Source organism: Myxine glutinosa, chromosome 5 (assembly GCF_964187855.1).
Source record: "Myxine glutinosa chromosome 5, kmMyxGlut1.1, whole genome shotgun sequence".
Lineage (NCBI taxonomy): Eukaryota > Metazoa > Chordata > Myxini > Myxiniformes > Myxinidae > Myxine > Myxine glutinosa.
In genome coordinates this window covers 100922696-100937445 of record NC_136265.1, presented here as the reverse complement: position 1 = coordinate 100937445, position 14750 = coordinate 100922696, and the positions used below count along the sequence as shown (strand labels likewise).

Sequence of the window (14750 nt, the reverse complement as noted above, 5' to 3'; positions counted from 1 at the left end):
CGTAGTAAAACACCTCACTACCACAAAATTAAAAACACCTCACAGCCATAAAACACGTAATAAAAACACCTCACAGCCACGAAATTAAAAACACCTCACCACCACGTCATTTAAAAACACCTCACCACCAAGTAATTCAAAACATCTCATCACCATATAATTAAAAACACCTCACCACCATGTAGTTATAAATACCTCACCACTACGTAATCCAAAACACCTCACCACCACGTAATTAAAAACATCATCACCACATAATTCAAAACACCTCACCACCAAGTAATTATAAATACCTCACCACCACATAATTCAAAACACCTCACCACCACATAATTCAAAACACCTCACCACCACGTAATTATAAATACCTCACCACCACGTAATTCAAAACACCTCACCACCACATAATTAAAAAGACCTCACCACCACGTAATTATAAATACCTCACCATCACATAATTCAAAACACCTCACCACCACGTAATTATAAATACCTCACCACCACGTAATTATAAATACCTCACCACCACGTAATTCAAAACACCTCACCACCAAGTAATTCAAAACACCTCATCACCACATAATTAAAAACACCTCACCACCATGTGATTTAAAAACACCTCACTACCACGTCATTTAAAACACCTCACCACCACATAATTCAAAATACCTCACCACCACGTGATTCAAAACCACCACAACATTATTAAAAACACTCCACAACCACGGAAACAAAAGTTTGAGGGAGTCGTTAAGTGAGAACACAGACACTGCCCAGATATATAGATAAATGACTGTACCCGAGTTGCCGTTTTGTCATGGTTTAAACCAATCATAATTCAAACAATTATTTTGCACAAATGTATTTGTAATATACGTGATATCACATTTTATGGAAAAATTGAAGTTGCAAATTTTTTTTTCCCCCCCCAAAAATCCAAAAAAAAACAAATTGCAAGTTTTTTCCAAAAAAATACCCTTAGGACATACCGACGGGAGAGATATGTGCATACCAGAAGTTTGGTACGATTTAACAAAAGTTTGAGAAAGTAGTTCAGTGACAACACAACACAGGACAGGACAACACAGGACAGACGCTGCACACATATATATATATATATATATATATATATATATATATATATATATATATATATATATATATATATTGTTACGGACCGCGGATAAGATGTTGTTTTGCCGAGCGGATGGCACCGCGGCCGAACAGTTACCCCGACTAACCCGATTCCTGGACGTTGGCCGAAATCGCGCCACAGGTATTCAATTTGGAAACCTCTAAAGTGACCGAATGTAAAGAGAAAGAAGAAGAAGACGTACAGAAGAGTAACAGGATTTATTATTTACACGCTCAAAGTAACCAAGGAGAAGGAAGGATAATAAAATAATATACAGAAGAATCAGAGACACAGTGCAATTATTAGCTTACCTACAGTCTTAATTAAACCCAGGACAGAACAAACAAAAGACAGACTCACGCGGGGAATGATGATAGGAATGGCAGGAGGTGGATGGCTGGAGGGGGAGGAAGGTTCAGCTGGACCCGCAGCACGGTCGGGTCGGGGATTAGCAGCCGCCGCCCTTTCTCGATCGGCGCGTTTAACAGCAGCCGTTCCTCTTCCGATCGGCGCGTTTAGCAGCCGCCGTTCCTTCGCGGCCCTGCTCAAAAACTGCCGTCAAGGCCCCCAAGCTGCTGTGGCTGAAGCTGCTGTGGCTGCTGCTGCTGTGGCTGAAGCTGCTGTGACTGAACTTGCGGTGGCTGGAGCTGCTCTTTTAGGGATCCCTTACTCAACTCTTCTCGTACTCAACTCTTCTCGTACTCAGTCCAACCCTTCTCGTACTCAGTCCAACCCTTCTCGTACTCAGTCCAACCACAACTCTCTGCATGTCTCCCTTTTGGTCCAACCACGTCTCTTTGCACGTCTCCCTTTGGTCCAACCACTTCTTTCTCTCTTGTTTGGTCCAACCACACTTTGCACGTCTCTCTTTGGTCCAACCACACTTTGCACGTCTCTCGCTTGGTCCAACCACTCACTCGGTTCTTGTGCACGCGCTTTTATAGCGCCTCAGGCAATCAAGCCGCCGGCCTTCAGGACACGCCCCTCGGTGAGCTCGCTTCGGCCCTGATTGGTGGGCACAGGCCCTCTGACTCCACCCTTGATGACGATGGGCGGGCACGCCCTTCTTCCCTGAGCTGAGCACATGCTTAATGGCGGCTATTGTAGTTGGCAGTAGAAGTTTTGGGAGTGGGAATGGGGAATGAAAGGGAATCTATCTTATTTCACTTGGTGCAATGGAGTGTCATCTTAATGGAAGACAAGGCCTTACCCTAATACACATAATAAGGAAATAAGCTACTGAACAGGGGTATTATGGTGTCCTTCATGTATGCTTTATGGAACTAACTACGGGAACGCCCTTTGACCTTTATACAACACTGGAGTAAGGAGGGCGATATTTTACAACAATTTACACTACAACAACAAAAAAAAAAAACCATTCTCATATCCACAACAATATATATATATATATATATATATATATATATATATATATTGTTGCGGATATGAGGATTGCATTTTTTTGATTGTGTGTATTGTATTGTGGTAAATTGTTGTGTAACATTGTTTGGATATGGCCCCTCCTGCCTCCAGAGTTGTGTAAAGGTAAAAAGGGCGTCCCGGTAGTTAATTCCATGAAACACCACATTGAAGGACACGATAAAACCCTTGTTCAGTAGTTTATATCCTTATTATGTGTTTTAGAGTAAGGCCTTGTCTTCCATTAGAATGACACTCCGTTGCACCAAGTGAAAGAGATAGATTCCCTTCATTCCCATTCCCAAAAACCTCCATTTCCCCTTTCGTAATGGCCAAGCCTCAATTTGGCAATTACATCCCCTCCAAAGCCACCATTGACCACGAGGCAGGGTTGGGGAAGAAAGGCGGGTCCCCACCTCGTCATAGAGGGGAGGAGTGAGTCAGCCCCACTCAACCAACCACAAACAAGGGGTTGGACTTGGAGAGGGTGTGGAGAGAAACATCAAGGAGGTTCGCGAAGGTTGAGGGGCGGGGCCTATATAACCCGCCGCGGGACGTTCCCCAGCGAGATCTGAGATGAGCTGAGAAGAGAGATGAGCTATGACAAGAGCTGAGTTGTGAGGTCCAAAAGCAGAGATCATCCAGGGAAGCGCAAAAGCCTGCTATTCGTCACCTTGCTCGCCAGCGGCAGCGTCTACAGCAGCAGCAGCAGCAGCGTCCACAGCAGCACCAGCAGCAGCATCCACAGCAGCAACAACGCTCGCCAGCCGCTTGGGGCCTGGACGGCAGTTCGGAGCAGGGCCGCGAAGGAACGGCAGCTGCCCAACGCGCGGATCGTGCTGCCGGACCCATTGGACTTTCCTCTCCTTCCAGCCATTCCTGCCTGCAAGTTCCCCATTTGCGTACGTGAGTTTGTTTTGTTTGTTCTGTCCTGGGTAGGTAATCAAGTCTGTATAAGCTAGTAATTTTCACTGTGTCACCTGCTTTTTCATGTCCCCTGTAAATAACCGTGACTGCTCTTTTTGCTTATGTGTGTGTAAATAATAAACCCCGTTACTCTTCTGTACGTCTTCTTCTCCCTCTTTGCATTCGTCGTCTTAGTCTTTTCCATATTGAATAGCTGTGGCGCGATACGGCCAACGTCTGGGTGAATCGGGGAAAAACTGTTCGGCCGCGGTACCTCCGCTCGGTAAATAACATCCTTATCCGCGGACCGTAACAATATATATATATGTATATATATATATATATATATATATATATATATATATATATATATATATATATATATAGTGAAACCTTGACTTACGAGTGCACCAACTTACGAGTTTTCCGAGATACGAGCCGTCGCTCGGTCGATTTTTTGCTTTGTGATGCGAGCCGAGATCTGAGTTACGAGCGAGCGAGCTTGGATATAAGACACGTAATCGTCGAAAAACATGAGCGAGGTGTGCGTGTTGTCGACTTGGCGAGGCAGTACGATCGTAGTACTTCTACGATATGTACGATTTTGAAGCAGAAGGAGTCGATAAAGGCTATAACGCCAGCCAAGGGCGTTAAGATTATTTCAAAGCTCCGGACCTCTGTCCATGAAGAGATGGAGAAGTTGTTGTTTGTGTGGTTGACGGAGAAGCAGCTCGCAGGAGATACCGTGACCGAGAGCATCATCTGTGAGAAGGCACGAGACATTTACGGGGATTTGGTGGAGCAGACGGCGGGAACATCAACGGACGAGGCATCGGAAGAGTCATTCAAAGCCAGTCGGGGGTTTGATAATTTTAAGAAGAGGACCGGCATTCACTCCGTCGTCAGGCATTGGTGAGGCAGCAAGCTCGGATGTGAAGGCAGCTGAAGATTTTATTATAACTTTTGCCGAACTGATAGAAGCCGAAGGATACATCCCCAGCAAATCTTCAACTGTGACGAGACAGGGCTCTTCTGGAAAAAGATGCCGAGGAGGACGTATATAATGGCAGAGGAGAAGAGCATGCCAGGCCACAACTTGTTCAGAGTGCCGGCGATAGCTCGCCTTCTCTTTGTGGAAGACACGGTGAGATCCTTAACATCCAACAACTAATGGGACGCAAACGGGGCGCCCAGTTTAGCGGTACACACATTGATGAATCACCCTGCCTGTGAAACACCGACATGACAGGTTATAGCTGGGTCGGGATTCAAACCCAGGCTGGAGAGTTTAGAGTCAAGTGTGCGTACCTCCAGTCCAGGCCAGCCTGCCAACTTGTATGCTGCATACAGGTGAAATATAAAGCGCGAGATATTTATATATATATATTTCAAAAAAAATTGGTGTGGTTTTTGGGGGGCTGGAACAGATTAATAGCATTTCAATTCATTTTAATGGGGAAATTTAATTTCAGAAACGAGCAAATTGAGTTACGAGCTCGGTCACAGAACGAATTAAACTCGTAAGTCAAGGTTTCACTGTATATATACATATATATTTATATACATATACTGTATATATATTTATATATATATATATATATATATATATATATCTATATATATATATATGAAGAGTTCAGGCGCAAAAACCGATAAACGCCATTTTTGATGAAACTGAACTATGTTTACCGAAGTATATGTTTCAATACCTCCGTTTCAGTAGGCAAATCATTTTCTCCCAAAACCCGATTGCGTCCACGTATTTTAAGATAAAGCCCATGTCATTTTGATGGGTTTCACCTGGAATGCACAGCAGAAAATCTTGATTTTCTCATTTCAGCAAAAATGGATATATCTGTTTTTGCATCTGAACTCTTCATATACAGACTTGGCATTTAATATGGAATATTTTTTTTTTCTTGACTTGGGTTTACTTTCTGAACTCAGTATATCAATCTGGTGAGTTTATTTTACCCTTCGGTGATGTCTTTGTTGAAAGAACCATGTCACTGATTGTCTTTCGCAGCAAGAAGTCAATAACAGGATTATATCACAGGTGGCGTGACAAAATGTAAGGACAGGTACTTTTGACGATTGGCTTCACAATCGGGTATATCAGGGTTGTTGCGTTCTGTATTAGTGGAAAACAACTGCTGCACGTCTACAAAAGTTATTGCCGCTTCCTCTGGAGATGGTCCGTCAACTTGACAATGCTGTTTGTCATGGAGTGGTGGCTTTACGAAATTCTGGCATGAAACAGCGTGCTCTTGCTCGGCAGTATGGCATCACTCAAGGTCAGGTGTCAAAGATCCTGAAACAAAATGCTCAGAGGGGTGTCCCTACTCCAATACCGAGGCCAGGACATCCACGCAGAACCACAAGGAGAGATGATCGCCAGCTGCACCGGTTAGTCTGCAATGGCCGTACCAAGTCAGCTAATCGGCTTAGGGCTGAGTGGCAGCAACTGACAAATGTGCCTGTATCCAGAAGGCTAGTCAACCAACGACTGGTTCAAGGAGGCTATCGTGCCAGGCATCCCCTGAGAAAGCCACGCCTGACCAGACAACACAGCCAGCGCCGACTGCAGTGGGCCAGAGAGCACCGTCAATGGCAGCCAGGACACTGGAATCATGTGACCTTCAGTGACGAGTCTAGATTTCTGGTCTATCGTCAAGATGGCCGCGTCCGAGTGCGCAGACAAGTGCATGAAGCCCACAACGAAGATTGTATAGTGCCAAGAGTCCAAGCTGGAGGTGGTGGGGTGACCGTTTGGGCTGCTTTTCATGCAGGGGCAAAACTGACCTGGTTGTACTGAATGGAAACCTCAAGTACAGGGTCATTCTGGAAGAAACATTGCTTCCATTTGCTCGTGCAGCCTCTCGAGGAAACTTTGTCTTCCAAGATGACAATGCACGGCCTCATCGTGCTCGCATGATCCAACACTTTCTTGCTGACCGTGGTGAAGAGCATGTGGAGTGGCCTGCCATGTCCCCGGATATGAATCCGATAGAGAACTTGTGGGCAGAATTAACTCGTCAAATCGACACCTTGGACCAGCAGCCGACCTCTGTGCGTGAATTGCAGCAGACTATTGTCACTGCATGGCAAGCGATTCCTGTCCAAACCTTGGCAAATCTCGTGAACAGCATGCTTCAACGTGTACGTGCTCTCCTGAATGCTCGTGGGGGTTACACGAAGTACTGAACTGTAATTTTACTGTCCGTAATCCCAGTCATAATTTAGCTTTTGTTTTTGTTGAAATTATTTTTGGCTAATGTGCAAAATAAAGAGATACTTCTGGAAAACGCACAGAAGTTTAACACAGTACTGTCCGTGAATTGAGTTCAATATCAGTTTGCATCACTTTCAAGGATCAATTTATTTGCTTCGAAATGTCAAATGTGGTTTTTGTTTCTTTTAAAGGTCACATTAACAAAATCTAGAATAATTTCAACATAATTCCAATGAACTTGTTGTGGTTCTAAGTCATCTTGAAAAGTAAGTTCACCCCCACAAAAAAATATTCCATATTAAATGCCAAGTCTGTATGTATATATATATATATATATATATATATATATATATATATATATATATATATATATATATATATATATATATATATATATATATATACACACACAACAACAACAACAACAACAACAGGCATTTTAATGCCATTTTCCTTGCGAGAGCGGGGGGGGTTAGCCTTGCGGGCCCCATGACAATCTTCTCCATTTTGCCCTATATTGTACATGTAATCAATCATATATGCACTCATACATACATCCTACTCTACCTCATACCATCCAGTTCCCCTCACACAATATTATTGACACGCATCAACCACACCCAACCCAACCCTCTCATTACGAGATAACTGTTTGCTCTCTTACTCCCTCCCTTCCTCCCTGCCTCCCTTCCTCTTTGCCCTCTTTTCCTGGTCCTTGCATAAGCATATTAGATACATCAATAAAAAATGCGTTTGCAATTAAAGTTCCGTTAAATTGTCGATAGTACAAATTGAGGATAACAGGATACATCCAGGCACATTATTGTTGATTGAAATCTTTCACCTAATGATGAAGGGGATAATGGATGTTTGAGAAATTGATCCACCATCGTGGTTATTTCTTAACACAATTCAATCAAAATTTCGGGGGTTTTTTTCCTTAAACCAGAGTTCATCATCAAACTGTACGAATTAAAATGTATAGACATTGTCAGAAACCTTCATGGGGATGGTTCTCGAAGAAAGAAGCTTCAGAGTCATTTGGTCCTGGTAGATCCAGGTGGACATCAATGTCGTGCTCAGTTTTCACTTCCACTTTCACAAAAAAATCTGGAAAAAGTAACTTTTATTCAATGAGGGAAGTCTTGTGTCACATAGCATAGCTGTTTTCATACTCGCCAAATAAATAAATAATAGCCAAATAAATATAAATATTGCATGAACATCATTGATTTGAGGCCTTCCTTGAACAAAGAAAATAAAACATTTCCCCATGGGAATAGCAAAGTGTCAAAGCATTACAATATCAAAACATTAGGCTCTGTACAAACTGCCTCGATGTTCCGAGATGCTTCTTATCTGACCACAACTGCAGTGGGAATTTCACCACCACCCAGGCCGACAGCATGGCCTAGAGCAGCGTTTCTCAACCTTTGATGGCCCATGGCCCCCCTACCGAGTCGCTTAACATTCGTGGCCCCCTGCCCTTCAATAAAAGATGCAGATTTCGTTTTATGAAATTTATTTACTCAGTCTTAAAAGATAAATCAAAGTAAACATTTTTCTAAGCAATACAATCAATGAGACACTTGCTGTTGGGCTTGTCTGACGAGGCCTCTTATGTCCGGCTCCGTCTTGGACACAGCAAGGCGAATATCGTTCCCAACGTCAAGACGGTTTCTGGACTTCGTTTTAATGGTCGCAAGGTCAGAAAATCCAGATTCGCAAAGATATGTTGTGGCGAATTGAATGAGCATTACGGATGCCTTCTTGCTGAGTAGTGGATACGCATCCTGAACAGACAACCAGAAGGTGGAGAGGTCTTCTTTGTTACTGAAGACCAGCTTCATTGCTTTTGAAACCTTCAACTCTGCCAGCTCCTCTGCTTCGTCTTCAGTAGGTTCAATTTTGGCGTTGAACGGGTCTTTGTGCCACGGAACATCCAACGGTGCATCGTCGAAATACGATTTGAACTCAGCGGAGAGATTGTCGAGATGTCTAGTGATGCAATCTTTGATGCCGACGGGAAGCTCAATCCTCTGCGTCTGCAGGTGCTCGTCCAAGAAAGGAAACGAGGCAGTGGACCCGGCCTTGATTCGTGCCTGCCAGACTTCCATTCTAGCAGACAGTCTGGCAAGCTTGTCTTGAACGTCACTGACTGTCACATCACGGCCTTGCAAGGACTGGTTCATTTCGTTGAGTTGGCCGAATATATCGGCCAGGTAGGCGAGCATCATGACGAACTCTTCATTGTCGAAGTGGACATGGAGGTTGTTTTCGTTGTCTCGCAGGAAGATTTCCACCTCAACCCGGAGTTCATACAGCCGAGAGAGGCATTTCCCCCTCGATAGCCAACGGACTTTGGTGTGGAACAGAAGTCCAACATGTTCCGCTCCCATTTCGTTGGCCAGTAGTTGGAAGAGCCGATGATTTTTGGCCTTCGCACGAATGAAGTTGATCACTTTGACCGCGACGTCCATGACTTCCAGCAAACGAGGCGGAAGAGTCTTTGACGCAAGAGCGTATCGGTGTAGCGAACAGTGGGAGGACGTCACATGGGGCCATTCGTTCTTCACAAGCGTGACGAACCCTCCTCTGACGCCGACCATCGCTGGGGCACCATCAGTACAAATGTGCTTGAAATTCTGCCAACCGAGTCCGTTAGCTTCAAAAAAAGAGTCCACAATAGCTTTGATATCTGCCGCTGTCGTTGTGGTTGGTAGGGTATTGCAGAACAAGAACTCTTCCTTCATCTTTCCCTTTCTCTCGTAGCGAGCGAAGGCGATCAACTGGCTCTCCAGGGCGGTGTCGGTAGACTCATCTAATTGAAGGCTAGCCTGGAGCGTGCTTTGTTTGATTTCGGAGCAAACTTGATGGCACACATCAGCAGCCATGTCGTCAATCCGTCGTCGGATCGTGTCATTAGAGAGCGAAACTTGCTGGATCTTCTTTTTCGCCTCTGGTCCGATCATCAATTCCACCATTTTCTCTGTACATGGCTTGATAAGGTCCTCAGCAATAGTGTGCGGCTTCTTGCACTTCGCAATTCGGTATGCCACTTCGTAGCTGGATTGAAGAGCAGGTTTTTCTTCTGCCCGGAATCCAAATTTGGGAAGTGTCGCTTCACGGTCATATCGTGATCGTTTCGCAGACAGAGCGTCGATATTATCTTCCTTCCTTCCGGGATGCATCTTGTCGTGATGGTTTGAAAGTTTGGAAGGACGTAGTGACGCATTTGACATCACGACCGAGCAGTGCAGACATTGCGCGCAGTCCACGCCATCTCGACTGACATTCGTGAATCCAAACTTGACATAGCTGTCATTCCATTTTCGAGCCTTCGACATCTGAGAAAAAAATTGCAAATACGAATTAATTACTTTTGTAATGGTAATACAGTAGAGATGTAAAGGGAAGGAGAAGAAAGGAAGTAGAGATGTAAAGAAGCAGAAAGAGATGGAGAGAAACTCATCTACCCTTTTTTAGAGAAGGTTAAACTCATCTACCCTTTTTACTTTGACACTATGACCGGAGACTCGTCACCTTAATTGTACATTACAAGCTTCTGCATTCTGAATCGCAGTTTTTCGGCGTCCGCTCGTGGCCCAAAGGAAGTAGAGATGTAAAGAAGCAGAAAGAGATGGAGAGAAACTCATCTACCCTTTTTTAGAGAAGGTTAAACTCATCTACCCTTTTTACTTTGACACTATGACCGGAGACTCGTCACCTTAATTGTACATTACAAGCTTCTGCATTCTGAATCGCAGTTTTTCGGCGTCCGCTCGTGGCCCCCTTGGGGGGCCACGGGCCCCCGGTTGAGAAACGCTGGCCTAGAGGTACACACACTCACCTCAAAGCTGTCCAGCCAGAGTTTGAATCCCGACCCGGATGTAAACTATCATCGGCAAGGTGATGCATCAATGTGGTTGCTGTCCTTCTGATGGACTTTAAACAGGCATCCTATTTGCCAACATTGGTCAATGGAACTTCCAGATCCCACATTGTCCTTCGCGAAGAGGAGGCAAGCCAGATCTCCAGTAGCATGGCCCAATTTCAAATTAATGCCCTAACCAACATATGGCATTGCATCAAAAGGGATATTTTTTTCATATAGAACAGGGCCACCTAAACTCACTCTTGATTTTCATCCCAATGATTGAAACACCTGACTGTAATTATCCCTTTAATTGAGCTGATTGACCGATAGAGGTTCACATACCTTTTCTGAGAAAGAAATTGAATGTTGCATCATTTTGCTCAATAAATAAATGAAAAGTAGTTTTTTGGTGCTATTTGTTCAATCAGGTGATCTTTATCTATTAATTAGGACCTAGATGAAGATGTGATAAAAATTTTAGTCAAAGATATGCAGAAATACAGAAAATTCCATGGGGTTCACAAACCTTTTTTCACCACTATGGAGCTTGATTCAGCAAAGGCCTTATCTTGTGCAACTTTTCTTGGTTGCTTTATTCAGCCTTCTTTGCCGAGGAGGGGCAAAGTGTTAACTATCTCGTTCCAGAGTCTCAGCTGGGGAAGATTGGTGAGGTTTTTTTTCTTATGGATGTGGCTGCTGGTTGCATCATTGCTGGGAAAATGGCTGTGCTGCTGATGAAGTGTCCCCTGTTTCCAGTTATCTGGTACTCATTTTGCCCACCTTGGAAAGATGACAGGCTGAATCAACCCACCTGGTGTAATGTAACGGCACGACAAGGTCTCAAATTCAAGATCCAAATATCTTAAGGCCGCCACCTCAACTGTTAAGCCAACACTCAGGGTTATTGATGTCGTGAGAGGAGATTGGTTGTTTCCTTGCATGACAGGTGAGAAATGTCATTGGGGTTTACCTGACGCTAAGCAGAAGCTAATACACACGTGTGAACAAGCCACCACAATGTTATTCCTTCACAAATTTCACAGTGCGGCCGTTTCAGTGCGCTTCCTGTTCTCTCAACAATGGATGGAGGCCTGCAATGCCACACATGAGGTCAGGGCTGTCTCTTGAGACAGATCTCGAGCTTCACACCCAGGCTCGCACCACTCCTTCCTCTCCAAACTCTCCAACTATGGCTCCAACCAACAGACTTCCATTACTCTCGTAGTAAACGCGTTCCTCTCAATGGAATCTTTGCATCTCCTCTCCCTGTCAATGCTGGAGTGCTCTAAGGCAGTGTGCACGGCCCGGTCCTATTCTTCATCAATTTATCTCTCCGACTCTCTGGAAAATCATCTCTTTCTCTTTGCTGATGACTTCACCCTCTGCCGTGACATCCCTCATTATTCAGAGAGATAGGCAGCAGCCTCTTCCCTCTCTTCAGAGATAGGCAGCAGCCTCTTTTTTCACCACTATGGAGCTTGATTCAGCAAAGGCCTTATCTTGTGCAACTTTTCTTGGTTGCTTTATTCAGAGATATAGGCAGCAGCCTCTTTCCTCTCTTCAGAGATAGGCAGCAGCCTCTTTCCTCTCTTCAGAGATAGGCAGCAGCCTCTTCCCTCTCTTCAGAGAGATAGGCAGCAGCCTCTTTCCTCTCTTCAGAGAGATATAGGCAGCAGCCTCTTCCCTCTCTTCAGAGAGATATAGGCAGCAGCCTCGTCCCTCTCTTCAGAGATATAGGCAGCAGCCTCTTCCCTCTCTTCAGAGAGATATAGGCAGCAGCCTCTTCCCTCTCTTCAGAGAGATAGGCAGCAGCCTCCTCCCTCTCTTCAGAGAGATATAGGCAGCAGCCTCTTCCCTCTCTTCAGAGAGATATAGGCAGCAGCCTCTTCCCTCTCTTCAGAGAGATATAGGCAGCAGCCTCTTCCCTCTCTTCAGGGAGATATAGGCAGCAGCCTCTTCCCTCTATTCAGAGAGATAGGCAGCAGATCTTCCCTCTCTTCAGAGAGATAGGCAGCAGCTCTTCCTTTTTTTTTTTCTTTTTTTTTTTTTTGTATACAAGATCGAGGCTCGTGAAAGAGCGAACATTAATCACACAGAAAGACAAACCGACACATAAAACATATAACATCGGGAGCGGTAGACAAGATGGGGAGAGAGGGGGAAGGACACAAACACAACATTTGAGAGCAGGGACCGAGAGACATGGAGACATCGAGAGATCTGAGAGAGGGCGAGGGCTTTGGGGGGGGGGGCATGGGAAGGGGGCGGTGGGAGAGGTATAAAACATATGGAAACTGCCAGGACTTCCAGGAAAGAAGTTGGAATTTCAAACAAGGTGGATCTGGGGTGAATTAGCGGGGGTAGAAAAGATCAAGGTTTTGGATGGGGGAAGATAAGAGATGGTGGTGAACAGCTGTTTTAAAGACCTGGAGGGAGGAGTGGGATTGAAGGGAGTGAGGGAGTTTGTTCCAGAGGCGGGAGAAAAGAGGAATGAAAGAGTGAAGGTGAGCAGAGAGCCGAGATTTCGGCAGTTTAACCATCAGAGGGTTGCTGGCAGATCTTGTGCGACCTGTAGGAATATTTGGGGGACAGAGCACAGAGAGAGCTGGGGGTGCAAGGCCGGAGAGGAGTCGGTAGAAGACAGAAAGACCACCTACCTGCCTGCGGTGAGTGAGTGAAAGGCCCTCAGAGATAGCTTCATCGCGGGAGATTCCAATAATTCTGAAAGCTTTGGTTTCAACAGCGTGAAGCCGAGCTAGGTGTGAGGCAGGAGCACCGGCCCATAGGGGAGAACAGTATTCCATTGAGCTGCGGATGAAAGCCTTGTATGTGGTGAGGAGCTCAGGTGTGCCGAGGAAGGACTTCGCACGACGGAGGATGCCCAGTCGGCGACTGGCTTTGGAGGCCAGCTTGGAAATGTGGTTTTCCCAAGAAAGATCATGGCAGATAGTGAGACCCAAAATCTTGAGCGACAGAACTTCTTGGAGAGGATTGTTGAGAAAGTAGATGGGAGGGTTGTCCAGTCGATCTTTTCGGAGAGACATAGTAAGAGTGTGAGATTTGTCAGGATTGAAAGACATGTTCCACTTGTTTGACCAGTCTGTGATTTTGTCCAGCTCTTCAGAGAGTGAGGAGGCAGCAGACTGCCGATCTGAGGGAAGAGGAATGGAGCGGCAGAGAGTGGAGTCATCAGCAAAGAGATAGAGAGGATTTTCGAGAGAGTCAGAGAGATCATTGATGAAGACCAGAAAAAGCACGGGGCCCAGAACACTGCCTTGGGGAACTCCAGCCTGAACAGGAAGAGGAGATGAGAGAAACCCATTCAGGGCCACACGTTGACGACGACTAGGAAGTCCGCCAGCCATGCGTGGAGATTTCCATGGATACCAAAGGAGGAGAGTTTGGTGAGCAGAGCGGGGTGCCAGACCGTGTCGAAGGCACGTGATATGTCGAGGGAGACAGCTCTAATTTCCTGTTTGGCATTGAGGACCTCCATCCATTGTTGAGACAGCAGAAGCAGCATGTCCAGAGTAGAGTGACTTGGTCTGAAACCAAATTGATGATCAGAGATCAAGCCATTGGAGAAGAGGAAAGATTTCATATCCGAAGCAATGATGGATTCCATGACTTTGCTGATAATTGGGAGAAGGCTGATTTGTCTGTAGTTGCTAGGATCTGTTTTTGCACCTTTTTTGTGCAAAGCGGTGATGTTGGCTGATTTCCAAGCAGATGGCAGTTGACCTTGAGCAAAAGAGAGGGTGAAGAGAACAGAGAGAGGGTGAGATAGAGCGGCAGAGCAGGATTTTAGGACCCGTGGGCTGATGCCGTCGGGTCCAGTTGCAGAATCAGAGTCGAGGGTTGACAGAAACTTTTCCACCTTGTCAGGAGGAAAGGACACGGAGTCCAGGAGCAGCAGGGTACGACTGGGTATGGTGGGTACAGAGAGGGATGGGTTTGGGACACAAGATTTAGAGGCAAACACAGAGTTGAGGCATTCAGCTTTTTCACGTGCGGAGTCAGCTGTGTAGCCGTTTGAGGTAAGGGAGGGGATGGAGGGGGAACAAACACCAGAAACGGATTTGACCAGACGCCACCAGGATTTGGAAGAGGGAGACAGATAAGAGAGTTCGGTCTTGAGAACGGAGAGATATTGTTTCCTGGCTCTCCTGAGGGTGGAC

General features: G+C 45.4%; 1 protein-coding gene across 10 annotated transcripts in view; it reads right to left on the bottom strand.

Annotated features, from left to right (window-relative positions):
* LOC137417722 (uncharacterized) overlaps positions 1 to 14750 on the bottom strand; it is a 502198-nt gene that overhangs the window by 98866 nt on the left and 388582 nt on the right. For 9 of the 10 annotated variants that reach the window (XM_078778424.1, XM_078778423.1, XM_078778425.1 and 6 more), the window contains one exon: positions 7695 to 7805. The exons of the other annotated variant lie outside the window; for it this stretch is intronic. In XM_078778424.1, the coding sequence (XP_078634550.1) occupies positions 7695 to 7805 (111 nt within the window). The remainder of the gene's footprint in view (positions 1 to 7694; positions 7806 to 14750) is intronic. 10 annotated transcript variants of the gene reach the window in all.